This window comes from Ambystoma mexicanum, chromosome 6p (assembly GCF_040938575.1).
Source record: "Ambystoma mexicanum isolate Mex_15411 chromosome 6p, UKY_AmexF1_1, whole genome shotgun sequence".
NCBI lineage: Eukaryota > Metazoa > Chordata > Amphibia > Caudata > Ambystomatidae > Ambystoma > Ambystoma mexicanum.
Window position 1 is genome coordinate 13,834,788 of NC_090935.1, and position 14,723 is coordinate 13,849,510.

At 45.8% G+C, this 14,723-nt stretch overlaps 1 protein-coding gene across 1 annotated transcript in view; it reads right to left on the reverse strand.

Moving 5' to 3' along the window:
* CARD8 (caspase recruitment domain family member 8) overlaps nucleotides 1-14,723 on the reverse strand; it is a 917,106-nt gene that overhangs the window by 743,428 nt on the left and 158,955 nt on the right. Inside the window, exon 3 of the mRNA XM_069626623.1 lies at nucleotides 5,862-5,929. Coding sequence (XP_069482724.1) covers nucleotides 5,862-5,929 — 68 coding nt within the window. The remainder of the gene's footprint in view (nucleotides 1-5,861; nucleotides 5,930-14,723) is intronic.

Below are 14,723 nucleotides of genomic sequence, written 5' to 3' on the forward strand. Positions count from 1 at the left end.
GCTTGAATTCAAGAAGCAAGAGCTGCTGTTTAGGCAGAAGGAGCTTGAATTTAGCATGGCCAAACTGAAAATCGAACAGGCCAGAAAACAAAAAGACAGGGATCACCAGTTGGAACTGGCTTAGCTTCAGGTTGCAAATGGGTCCAAGGGTCCTGGACATGGGTCTGGGGCCTCCTCTCATCCATGGTTTCCAAAAGATCTGCTCAGTGTGTATGAGGAACGGAAAAAGAAAATATGCAGAGAAGATTAGCAGAAGAAGCAAAGATGTTACGGAGCAAGTTAGTGAAGGTCGCGGAAGTGACAGCTGCAGCGCCGTCAGAGCAGCTGCGAGAAAAGGGAGGTGATCGGTAGCTATGCAAGCTAGAATGGCTGCAGTATGGGCACACAAAGGGCAGGAGCAGTGGGGAGGAGAGCAACAGTACATGGGAACCCAGTGGCAAGGAAGACCATCATGCGGAAGAGGTGGGTTCAGGGTACAAAGGGAGAATACGGGGGACAAGGGCCCACGGGAGGCATAAACACTGGGCAATATTGGACGTGCAGGAGGTGGGGGTCACTTTTCACAAGAGTGCCACAGCCGACAAGGTGGAAATTATCAATGCAACCCACCACATCATAATCAGCACCAATGCGGGCATCCCCACCCGAGCAGCCCATATGGCCTCCCCCATGGAAATTCTGAAGAAGATGGCCAACCTCACCATCCACCACATCCCGGCTATAACACCCTATATCACCCCCCACATAATGAGCATACACGCCTGACCCGCAAAAACCATCAGATGGCCCATCGCCACAACAATCCCTGTGCCACCAACCCACACGGTGCACCACCACCCTATTCTGGGACATGTGTGATCAATGAGAATGTTTGTTCTTGCACCGGGACAGATACACACCCAGATTAGGAAAGCCCACAGAGAGAACTTGTGTGTCCAGTCCTATCCACTACCTTAAGACCAGACGAGGAACCACTGGTGGGGGCAGAGATAGGAAATAAACAGTTCATCTTTTTGCTGGACTCAAGAGCGGAGACACTGTGTGTATGGGAAGGTGATTTTCTGCTGTCTGATAAAAATCTCAAGACACAGGGGTTCTCTGGGGCTGTGGTCATGGTTCCTTTTAGAGAAGAATTAGATGTCAAAATAGGGGGAAGAACACTACGAGCACCCCAACTCTACTATGAAGGTTCACCTGTTAATTTGCTAGGGCAAGATTTGCTCAGCAAGTTAAATATGACAATATTGTTCCCCGACAGAGGAATTGTTTGTTTCACCCCCGGCGTGTGTGCCCTTAGGGGAATGCTGTTGATACACACTGTGGCTAACGAACTAAAGGTGAGAGGGGTGCCAATAGATCCAGATATGTTTGTATATGGAACAAGAGTCTTGGCCAGAGCAGTACCAGAGCTGACTAGAAAAGAATGGACGGTACCTTCTGATTTCGTGGTCCGTTCTGTAGCTGCCCCCGAATTGGATGCTGGCACAATATTATCAGTAGACTTGTAAGGAGTACAGGTATCTGCAAAAAGAATAGTGGTCATAGGAATGGACACGCATAGCTGCGAGTGGTGCACAGTGTTGTGCATTGACCCATACATACCATTGCGCAAATTTACAGATGACGAACTGTTCACTGACAACAACAATGACAGGGAGATTATTTAAGAAATAAGTATCCCTTGCGAAGTAATGGTACAATGCAGAGAAGTGCCAGGCCCCCTCATGGCCGTCGTCAGTGCGCCACCTGCCGATACCCAATATCCATGTGGTAGGATGCAAAATTGTAAACTCTGCCACGTTCCTCACAAAGTCATGCACTGTAAAAGATATGCAGGACCATGACTGTGCCACACACGAGGGAGAAGGGGATGACATCCCTGAAGCAAGAGCAGATGCATTGCACGTAGTCGAAATATTCTTTGTAGATGGTTCAGCATCAATTTGCCCAGTAACAGGTGAGAAATGTGTCTGGGCAGAAATAGTGAGATTGGAGGATGTGGAGTATGAAGTACTCGTGCAGATACATTTACCCATGCATTACTCCGCCCAGGCCGCAGAGCTAGTGGCACTAATGAAAGCACTACATGCTGCAAAGGGCTGTGCAGTAACAATATATTCAGTTTCAGCTTTCGCGACCACTACAATACACGCTGGGCTGCCAAGATGGAGAAGGAGGGGGTTCAGGAGAGCAGCGGGTCCCCGGTACAACATGCAAAATTACTAAACAAATTGATCGAAGCACTTGAAATGATCTTAATTCTGCTTTATTCTTCGGTGCTTGCATTTTCACAATAATATCCACCAAATCTCTTTTTGGCCTGAGTCTTTGCTCTGATATTTCATGACCCAAATATTCTACAACACGAGTCATAAAAACACACTTCTCACCTCGCAAGGTTATGCCTCTTCCTTTGAAAATTCCCAAAACCACACCAACCCTTTCTCTCAACTCTTCCTCACTCTTTCCACATATGAGGACATCATCTTGAGAGCACCATAGTCCACTCACACTTCGCATGACCAATCCGACTCAAAAGTTCTCCCATATTTGGTAGTGGGTGTCGGTCAGCAACAACACACCGATTGAGTTCCCTCAAGTCAATACAAACTCTCAAATCCCCATTACCTTTCTTTACTACCACTACAGGAGAAATCCACTCCACAGCTTTGGCAGGCTCAATAATGCCTTCTTTTTCCAGTTTCACCAACTCTTCACGTACAGCCATTCACATTGACAACAGTAATGGTTTTAGCTTAGCAGCAACAGGTCTACTTCCCTCTTTCAGGACAATTTTATGTACCATCCCTTTGAGACATCCTACACCGTTGTTGAAAACTTCTGGATACTTCCCAATCATCTCATAACCTTTAGAGGTGTCTTCATTTAACTCTGGTAGCTTGGCTACGTTAAGAACTTGCTCCTCGCTATTGGGATCTAATCTAATGCATAGCCCCCTCTGCTCTCTCCATCCAAGCAAAGTTTCCCCCTTTTTAGTAACATAGATTCTTCCATGTGTCATTCTCCCTTTGAATTTGAATTGGGCATCACAACATCCCAGAATATCTATTTTGCCTCCATTGTACCCACCCGGATTCTTGTCAGAGGACAATAAATCTCTCACACAACCACCTATTACATTTTCATTCACCACTCTAGACATCAGTGTGATCCTTGAACATGAATCTGCTAGCATTTTTACTAAATGTCCATTCACCTCTACCCAAGCAGAAGGATGTTTGCATTCATCAGATCCAGTACAACGTATAATGTGCACTGTAACAATTTCATTTTCTGACATCTCTCCTTCCTCTGACGATGCGACATCGCATTCATCAACTAATAAAGTACCCTTTCCTCCGCCAATCCGATAATTCTTACAACAATTTTCGAAATGTCCCCACTTCTTACATATGCTACAATTTGCACGCCTCCCTGGACAGATAGGAGACGTTGACAGATGATGTGCACTACCACATCGGAAGCACAATCTATCATCCCTTTTGACATTTCCTTGCATACTATCCTTTTGGAGACATTTGTTTCCCAGCTCCCCACCACCACCTTTATTCTGATTGGTCTCATAGCGCTTGGAGGACCTGACCTTCTGTTTCTTTTTTTCTTTTGCATTATCTTTTCTTTTATCCCCTACCCTCAAGACTTCAGTGGTTTAGTACATTATACTGCCCACGGGGTCATATACATCCATAATGATTCAATGATTCCTTCAGTCTCACTTCAGTCTCTTTACTGCCCATGGGGTCATATACATCCATCATAATTCCTTCAGTCTCTTTACTGCCCACGGGGTCATATACATCCATCATGATTCCTTTAGTCTCTTTACTGCCCACGGGGTCATACACATCCATCATGATTCCTTCAGTCTCTTTACTGCCCACTGGGTCATATACATCCATCATGATTCCTTCAGTCTCTGTACTGCCAAGGGGTCTAATACATCCATCATGATTCCTTCAGTCTCTTTACTGCCCACGGGGTCATATAGATCCATCATGATTCCTTCAGTCTCTTTACTGCCCACGGGGTCATACACATCCATCATGATTATTTCCACCTCTTTACTGCCCACGGGGTCATATACATCCATCATGATTCCTTCAGTCTCTTTACTGCCCACGGGGTCATATACTTCCATCATGATTCCTACAGTCTCTTTACTGCCCATGAGGTCATACACATCCATCATGATTCCTTCAGTCTCTTTACTCCCCACGGGGTCATACACATCCATCATGATTCCTTCAGTCTCTTTACTGCCCACAGGGTCATATCCATCATGATTCCTTCAGTCTCTTTACTGCCCACAGGGTCATACACATCCATCATGATTCCTTCAGTCTCTTTACTGCCCAGGGGGTCATACACATCCATCATGATTCCTTCAGTCTCTTTACTGCTCACGGGGTCATATACATCCATCATGATTCCTTCAGTCTCTTTACTGCCCACGGGGTCACACACTGTACAGGCAGTTGCCACACACTGTACAGGTAGGTACCACACACTGTACAGGCAGGTGCCACACACTGTACAGGTAGGTACCACACACTGTACAGGCAGGTGCTACACACTGTACAGGCAGGTGCCACACACTGTACAGGTAGTTACCACACACTGTACAGGTAGGTGCCACACACTGTACAGGCAGTTGCCACACACGGTACAGGCAGGCACCACACACTCTACAGGCAGGTGACACACACTGTACAGGTTCCACACACTGTAAAGGTTCCACATACTGTACAGGCAGGTGCCGCACTCTGTACAGGCAGGTACCACACACTGTGCAGGCAGTTGCCACACACTGTACAGGTTCCACACACTGTACAGTTTCCACATACTGTACAGGCAGGTGCTGCACACTGTACAGGCAGGTGCCACACACTGTACAGGTTCCACACACTGTACAGGTTACACATACTGTACAGGCAGGTGCTACACACTGTACAGGCAGTTGCCACACACTGTACAGGCAGGTGCTACACACTGTACAGGCAGGTGCCACACACTGTACAGGTTCCACCCACTGTACAGGTTCCACATACTGTACAGACAGGTGCTGCACACTGTACAGGCAGGTAGCACACACTGTACAGGTAGGTGCCACACACTGTATAGTTAGGTGCTACACACTGTACAGGCAGGTACCACACACTGCACAGGCAGGTGCCAAACACTGTACAGGTAGGTACCACACACTGTACAGGCAGTTGCCACACACTGTACAGGCAGTTGCCACACACTGTACAGGCAGGTACCACACAGTGTACAGGCAGTTGCCACACACTGTATAGGCAGGTACCACACACTGTACAGGCAGGTGCCACAAACTGTACAGGCAGGCAGGTGCTAGACACTGTTCAGGCAGGTGCCACAGACTGTACAGGCAGGTACCACACACTGTACAGGCAGTTGCCACACACTGTACAGGCAGGTGCCACGCACTGTACAGGCAGGTGCCACACACTGCACAGGCAGTTGCCACACACTGTACCGGCAGGTGCCACGCACTGTACAGGCAGGTGCCACACACTGTACAGGCAGGTGCCACACACTGTACAGGTAGGTACCACACACGTGCATGGACTTTATTAAACTGCTGAAGGAACAGAGTTGGAACTTGGTAGAGGAATAGAGTCCCGAGAAGATCAACATGGACCTCATTATTTCCCCACCCTTTCCCTGCTAAATGCAACGAGCAAAGTGTGCAGGAAATGCATTTAGTTCATTCAACTGAATTCCACAATCAAGTACATTGACATTAATGTTTGCAGTGATTCACAATCGTTTTAAATATAAAGTTTAAAAAAGGTTCTGCAGAAACATGCATGTCTTACCGGTAACGGTACGCGTTTCTATCCTCCAGGTACTCTTCATGACTCAATGGTGGGCGTGAAGGAAGAATCTAAAAGAAAATGCACAATAATTATCCGTCAACATATTTATTTAAAGACTCCATTGCTGTTTCCTTGCGGCTAATCTGCAGTGCACATTCTGGGGGGTTCACATCCATCACTGTTTGCTCTTCTGCTTTCTCCAGGAACCAATTAAAAATAATAATATACATGTAAACAAGCATTGGCAAAGCCAACAGTTTTAGATTTTGTGTAGGCTTGGGATAGGCCTTTACCAGGTGCTGCTACAATGATACTACCTGACCATAAGATGGCAACAGCTACACAAGGGTGTGAGTACCTGGGCACACAATGCCAGTGCCCGACAAGTGCCAATCAAATACACACACATGCGCCATAACTGTTGGCTTTGTCAGTGCTTGTTTTATCATGATTTAATGGCAACAGATTTGAGGGCAGAAATATTGCTTTGAAATAATGTGGCTAAAGGCACACTTAGCCAAGACATTTTTATTAAAGCAGGAGCTACTTTACAGCAGCAATAAAGCCATTACTTCCCAGAAGATTGCTTCAAGATAACAGTGGCAGGTCCTATAAAGCACAATGTTTGAGTGTACTGTGCGAGGATAATGCCAGGGATGAAGCTCTACCGGGTCTGCACCACTTCAATGTACCATTAGATGGTTTGTGCTTCAGCAAATGTAAAATCACAGGGATTAGACAGTAGTCACAGACGTTCTCTTTATATTAGTGTTTGGTGGAGGCCAACAGTGTCTGGAGGGGGCTCAGGGTAGCAGGAGTCTGGGAGCAGAGGACACTAAGGCTATGTCATGCTTTTAATGTACACACAGACTTGGCAACCTGTGGCTCTCTATGAATCCCATGATCCCCCTCCATTGACTATGCTGACAAAGGCTGATGGGAGATTTAGGCCAAAACCACCAATCATCGCCAACCACTCCCCCGACCAGCAACATCATGGACCCCGCATCACAGAAACCTCACCTGTGACTTCAAAGACCCCATCACCACTCCCTCATCCACCACTTGCCAACATCCGTTCAGTAATCAACCACACAGCAGAAATTGCTGACCTCAGACCCACACCCGACATCACAAGACCTGCATGGCATCCACCTCCAACCACATCCATGACAACGTCATCCCCACAGCAAAGAGGCCGTCCAATCAATATTGGGAAGAAGCCTTGCCAGCATTCACAAGGACTCATGGTTATGTACCCAAGCTGACGTCGATAACATCGGCTCTTTTGAAAACCACTCCTGACGCTTCCTGCTATCTCCAATGGACAGACACCTTCTACGTCATCTACAGCCAAACACCTACTTCATCAGAGACTTCACAGACTTGGTCACCACTATGTCTCTCACGCATGCCAACATCTCCCCCAGCAACGTCAACATCCCTGGCAACCAAGCAACCAGGTCCATTAAGGAAGAGTTCCACTGCCTTCTTGACACTTTGAAACTCACACAGCACATGAAAGACTCAACACACAGGAAAGGTAATGACCGTTGCCATAACACAACCCGTCCCACCCTCTATCACAGCTCTTTAATCCCACTCAACTGGTTGGACCGTAAGGTGATCCTCTTTAACATTAGTCACACCACTCCTGTCAAGCACTCTCATTCAATATCCAGCACATAAGCCTTCAGAACATTCAAGAACTTCCCAGTAGAAGCTCTCACAAAAGACCTTGCCAACGTTCATCACACATGGGCTCTTCTACCTCAGACGAACCATGATTTCAATTTGCTTCTCCAAGAACTGAACACACTACACAACCAACATCTTAACCTCATGAAACAACGCACTCTGAACCCTAAAACATCTGCACCCTGGCACACTCGAAACCTCAACATTAACAAAAGAACCATCAGAAAACATGAAAATACTTGGATATAATCGTGCAGCATATACAACCTCACCCTCCTCAAGGTACTCTGCACTACACACAGATGACTGATCTCCACTGTCAAGGTCACCTACTACCTGAACAACATAGCAAAGGCTAACAACGAAGCAGGATCCTCTTCAAAATCATTAACCATTGCACCAATCCTCTCTCAGACCAACCCGTACCGCACTCGATTGAAAAATCCACCATCTTCAACCTTTTCTTCATCAACAAGATCAGCATTATCTGCCAGGACATAGACATCAACGCTACAACTGCCAGCACATCCCATCTTGCAAAACCTTCATTATCTGGATAACTTTCAAGAGACCTGGCAGACGTCAGTGCCACCCTTGCATCCCTCAAGGCCACATCGTACGCGTACAACATCCTCACTGCCTCCCATCTACCTGTAAATCATCAACTGTTCCCTCACGCAAGGCACTCTCTCCTCGACAATCAAGACTGGACAAATCCCCTGGCTTCTCAGGAAACTGACACTGGACACAGACAACCTCAGCAACTATCACCCATCTTCCCTTCTTAGTAAGATTCTTGAAAGAGCAGTAGCCATGCAACTCCTCCAACACATCGAAAGCAACAGACTCCTTCAGTCCTACCAATCCTTCTTCAGATCCAGATGCAGCATGGAAATGGCTTACATCAAGGTGATCGACAATACCCTTAACATCCTTGATGATGGTCATCTTTGCCTTTAGGATCTCCTTGACATCTCATCTGGGTTCAACATTGCAGACCGACAGAGACTCACTGACACTCTACATCATGGTAGGGGATCAGTGAGAACTGTGATGGAGGGAGGACACGCCAGGTACGTTCAGGATACGTTTATTACTTTGCAAGAAGCCATACACCAAAAGACCCCCAACTTAACCAACATCCAGGGAATAACTGACAACACTTGAGAAATAACAAGGTGAGGAGCACAGCATTCCAGAATGGATATAACTCCACAATCCATTCTGGAATGACACTGCACCACACAGGCATACTCAAAGGCAAACATGAGATATAATGGCAAACATGAAATGCAATGTAACTTATCTTTTATACAACACACCCCTCTCCCCTATGAAATAAAAAAAAATGTTTTATTATGAAAATATACATCTAACTAAAACAAAAAGAAAATAACATATGGCTCTAACTCTTTAGCTTTGCAACTCTAGACATATTCCAGATTTGACCACTTTCTACCATCACAGCATTTCGGTAAACTCGTACAACCCTAACAGGCTCGGTATAAAGAGGCTCTCCTTTCCTGGAGACAACTGCCTTCCTTATTTTAACCCAATCTCTGGCCTCAACCATAGTTCTTCTTCTTGGACATTTTTCATTGACTTTTTCCACCCATTTCTCTTTGCGAGCATCCATCCTTTTTCTCACAAAATCCACAACTACATCTGTTGCTCTTGTCCTGCCCAACCAGGCTGGCGTCACCAAAGTGTTTGCTTTTCGCCCTCTCATGAGTTCAAAGGAACTAATACCCGTCTCGAGTCCTGGAGCCATCCGCAACGCATGCAACCTCTCCCTCACAGCCACTCTCCTATCAAGACCGCACACATTCGCTCCACGGATTGCTTCCATAATACATCAATTCACCCTTTATACCATACCATTTTCTTGGGGATAATATAAAGGAGTTTTCTTCTGCCCAATCCCACATTTATCAAGATACTCTTGGAACAATGTCCCCGTAAATTGTGGACCATTGTCTGTGAGAATGCTCCTGGGTAAACCCTCCCTCTCAAAAACACCTTCCAGAAATTCTATAATGCGTTGACATGTAACTTCTCTCAGTATCTTAAATTCAGTCCACCTTGAAAAGGTATTAACTAGGACCAAAATGAAACTTCCTCTACCCACACCCATGTCAACTGGACCCAAAATATCCAACGACAAATCCTGCCACACTCCCTCAGGGTTGTTTGTTTTTCCCATTGGTTGGGACACTGCCATCCAATTTTTGATACAATCAGAGCAGGCACCAACTACTCTCTCAATTTCATGGTCGATCCCTGGCCACCAGTAATCTGCTTTTATCACTTCTTTTGTTTTACAGACTCCAATATGTCCTTGATGGGCAACTCTTATTAACGTTTCTCTCAGGCACCCTGGAACCACCAACTTGTCCACCCGATACAATAACTCCCCTTTCACTGACAATTCAAACCTCACTTCCCATAATGACCTTTCCTCACCAGACAGTAATCTTTTCTCAGGCCATCCTACCTCTACAAAAGCCATGACACGTTTCCACATTTCATTTGACTTCAAAGCGCGAATCCATTCTTGCTTTTGTATAATACCTTCTACGGTTGCAAAAACCATTTCATTCTCGCCACACACATCATTGCCTCCATCACACACACTGTCTTCCAATTTCACCCTTGAGGCATGATCAGCTTGCACATTCTCTTTACCTGACACCACTTCTACAGAGCATTTGTGGCATTGTAGTCTTGTTACCCAACCAGCAACCCTCCTTGATACTTTGTTAAGACCTTTACTTTCAAAAATCGATTTAAGTGGTTTGTGGTCAGTTCTCAACGTAAAACCTGACCCCGCACAAAATTCTTCATTTTTTCTATGCCCCAATGGCACGCCAAAGCTTCTTTTTCCAAAACAGAATAGTTTAGTTCCGCACCTCTCAACATACGGGATGCATGCATTACAACCATTTCTGTGCAATCAACATTTGGCTGCAACATCGCCACTCCTATGCCCGTATCACTTGCATCAACCGACAGAATGGTCTTTTTTCTTGTGTCAAACATCGATAAAGGTTTAGCCATATCATTCTTTCTTTTCATCTCCTCGAATTCTCTCTCACGTTCACTGCTCCAATCAAATTCAACACCTTTCCTTAACAATGCCCTTAAATTGGTTATGCAATCAGCATAATTCTCAACAAACCGATGATAAAATTCAATGGTACCTAAAAATGACCTCAATTCTGCCTTATTCTTTGGTGGTTGCGTTTTCAAAATGGACTCCACCAAATTCCTTTTTGGTTTGAGGCCTTGCTCGGATATCTCATGACCAAGATAATCAACAACACGAGTCATAAAAACGCATTTTTCATCGCGTAAAGTTATACCTCTCGCCTTAAAAATTTTCAGGACAACATCAAGTCTTCCCTTCAATTCTTCCTCATCTTTTCCACATATTAGAACATCCTCCTGAAAACACCACACTCCACTGACATCCTTTAGCAATTTGTCCATAACCTTCTGAAATACAGAGGATGCTGATATCAATCCAAAATGCATGCGCCGAAATTGATATATTCCCTCATAAGTAATGAAGGCAGTCAATGTGCACGATTCAGCATCTAAACTAATCTGATGGTAAGCACTTGCCATGCCAAGTTTTGCAAAGTATTTAGCACCCCCAATTCTACTTAACAATTCTCCCATGTTCGGAAGGGGATGGCGATCCGCCAAAACGCACCGATTAAGTTTCCTTAAGTCAATGCATACTCTCAAGTCCCCACTACTTTTCTTCATCACCACCACGGGAGAGATCCATTCTACTGCTTTGGCCGGCTCAATAATGCCTTCTTTCTCTAATTGTAACAGTTCATCCCGCACAGCTTTCTGCATCGACAATGGTAACGGTCTCAGTTTCGACGCAACAGGCTTGCTTCCCTCTCTTATAACAATTTTGTGGGCCATCCCTTTAAGGCATCCCACTTTACTACAGAATACTTCTGGGTACTTGATTAACATTTCACTATTTTTGGAGTTGTTTCTATTTGACTCTACCCTATTAGCCACATTGAGAACCTGTTCCTCACTATTAGGATCCAACTTAATGCACAACCCCCTCTGTTCCCTCCAACTTAACAAAGTTTCACCCCTTTTTGTAACATAGATTTTTCCGCGCGTCTTCCTTCCTTTAAACTTGAACTCAGCATCACAACAACCCAAAATGTCTATCTTATCTCCATTATACCCACCAGGAACCTTATCTGAGGGAAACAGATGTTCCATAGAACCACCAATCACATTTTCAAACACCACTCTGGACATCAATGTGATTTTGGAACATGAGTCAGCAAGCATCTTAACTAAGCGACCATTCACTTCTATCCAAGCCGAAGGGTGTTCACATTCATCAGACCTGGTGCATTTTACCATGTGAACTGTAACAATCTCATTTTCTGAGACATCACCTTCCTCAGATGACGCACCATCATATTCTTAAATCAGGAGTGTACCCTTTCCACCACCAACCCGATAATTTTTACAACAATTCTCAAAATGGCCCCCTTTCTTACATATACTGCTGTTTACCCGCCTTCCAGGACAAATGGGAGATGTGGACAAATGCCTGGACTCCCACAACAAAAACTCAGCTTATCTTCCCTTTTCATGTTAACTTGGGCATTGTCCTTTTGGATGTGTCTATTTCCTTGTTCACCACCCCCACCTTTGATTTGAGTAGCCTCATAACGTTTATTGGGCCTAGCTTTCTGTTTCTTCTTTTCTTTGGGATAAACTCCCTTCTTATCAACAACCCTTAATACCTCAGTATCTGGCAATGACTTATTTTCCTTAACTGACAATTTTGCCACACACTGCAATGTATGCTCAATTCTTTTTGCAATACTAATAACTTCCTCCAAATTGGGGTCATCCTTCAACCAAATCTCCTCACGTATTTTATCATTCAGACAATGAATCATAAACTGATCCCTAATGTGTTCATCTAACCCACTACCAAATTTACAATGTAGAGACAAGTGTCTTAAAGCTGTTATGTAATCTTCAACAGATTCTCCTTCATGTTGGCGCCTCATGGCAAAATGGTATCGTTCCAACACCGTACTGGTTTTTGATTCAAAATGTTTATCTAGTTTGGCTAGTGCCTCGTCAAAATCATTAGCTCCCCCTTCCAACTCCAATTCAACAACATCAGGGAGGGTGTCATATATCCTCTGACCTTCGTAACCCAGGAAATGCATTAACATTGCCACTTTACGCTCTACAGACATTCCATTTCCACACGTGGCCTTAACATAGTGCAAGAATACCTTTTTCCAAGGAGCCCACTTAATTCTTGGTGGGCCTGGTGTGGGCATAAACACTTGCGGACCAGGTACTCCAGACAATGCCATATCTTCTGTTCCCAGTAAGCTGTGCAGCAGTGGTGGCTTTCACCCAAAATGGAAATGCAGTATAAAGGTAGTCACTCACAATATCCTCAGCTTGGAAAATGCAGTACAGAGTCAAGCTCTTTAAAGACCTGGTGAGTTACACCCAAAGCAGGGAATGCAGTACAGAGGCAGACACTCACAACATCCACAGCATCAACTTCCAGGTAGGATGGGCTATTGCAATATTGAAACATCCACTATGCTAGCTGGAGTGGACACATAAACGTCAACCACCTCATGGGAATATAACCATCCCAACTCTCAAAAACTGAGCATATCCGAGACAGGAGGTTGAACACACAGCTGCTCACCTGTGGTGCTCACTGCCTTCCCAACAAGGGCCCTGGGCAGGTTGTCGTGCTTACTTCCCTTCAGCTCCATACATAAATGAGAGCCACGGTAATGTAGAGTAACGTGCAGCGTCACTACTACTTCTGCGTTGTCTGCCCGGACGTGTCGGGAACGTATCCCAAGTTTTCCGTGTTGATCTCCAGGCAGCGTTGCACGTGACGGGTCACGTGACGGGTGCACGACGCGTCGTGCTCTCAGCCCAATTGACGGCCAAAACGAGGGGAGAACTCTGCTCCTCTTATAGCCGCCCACATTACTCTTGCTTCAGCTTCCGGGCAGCCCCTCAACTAGTGGGCACCAGGAGGTACCAATCATGCTGGCGCCCCACTCACATCAACGTTTCCCGAAATGAGGGTGGACAACGTTTCCACGGCAGCACCGCGTCGCACGGCAGGAAGCACTGCGGGGCTGGGCTGGGCAGTTCACCACTGAATTGATGGGGCCACCTCCTGGATGCCGGCTTCCTCCGTCGGTTCGGCTCCGACAGCACACACGGCCGTTGAGTGCGGCGTATCAGTTGGGGGTCCAAAATTCGGTGTTGCCTCCAAGAGAGCAGGGATTACCTCAACCACCCCATCCTCGTTGCCATTGTGATGGAGGGAGGACACGCCAGGTACGTTCAGGATACGCTTATTACTTTGCAAGAAGCCATACACCAAAAGACCCCCAACTTAACCAACATCCAGGGAATAACTGACAACACTTGAGAAATAACAAGGTGAGGAGCACAGCATTCCAGAATGGATATAACTCCACAATCCATTCTGGAATGACGCTGCACCACACAGGCATACTCAAAGGCAAACATGAGATACAATGGCAAACATGAAATGCAATGTAACATTTCAAATTCTACCTCACTAACCGCCACACATGTGTTCAAATGGATTCCTCCAGATCACCAACTCTATCCATCATCTCTGGAGTCCCGCAAGGATCAATCCTCTCTCCCGTGATCTTCAACATTTACATGGAACAGCTAAGGACCATCCAGGCTCCACACAACATGCACTAATATGCAGAGGACGTGTAGCTCTATCTGAAGATCTCTTCCATGGAAGAGATCCACAGGCTCAAGGTTTGCCTGATATTGATCCAGTCCTGGATGTTCAGTGATTAATGAAGTGCAACCCACCCACGACCAGGTTCCTTCTGACCAACAGGACCAAACCCCCTAACACCAGATCTAGATTTCTCCCGGAACATCGGGGTTTTCACCCAACCCCCACTTCAAGCAGCACATAGAAAGGAAGAAACAAATGACTTGGTCCAAGCCTGGGTGCTATGCCACCTGGATGGTGGCAATTCCCCCCTGGTGGGTCTACCACCAACCACCCTGGCACCGCTGAGATGTGTCCTACATGCTGTATGAATCAAAGGACTCTGCAAG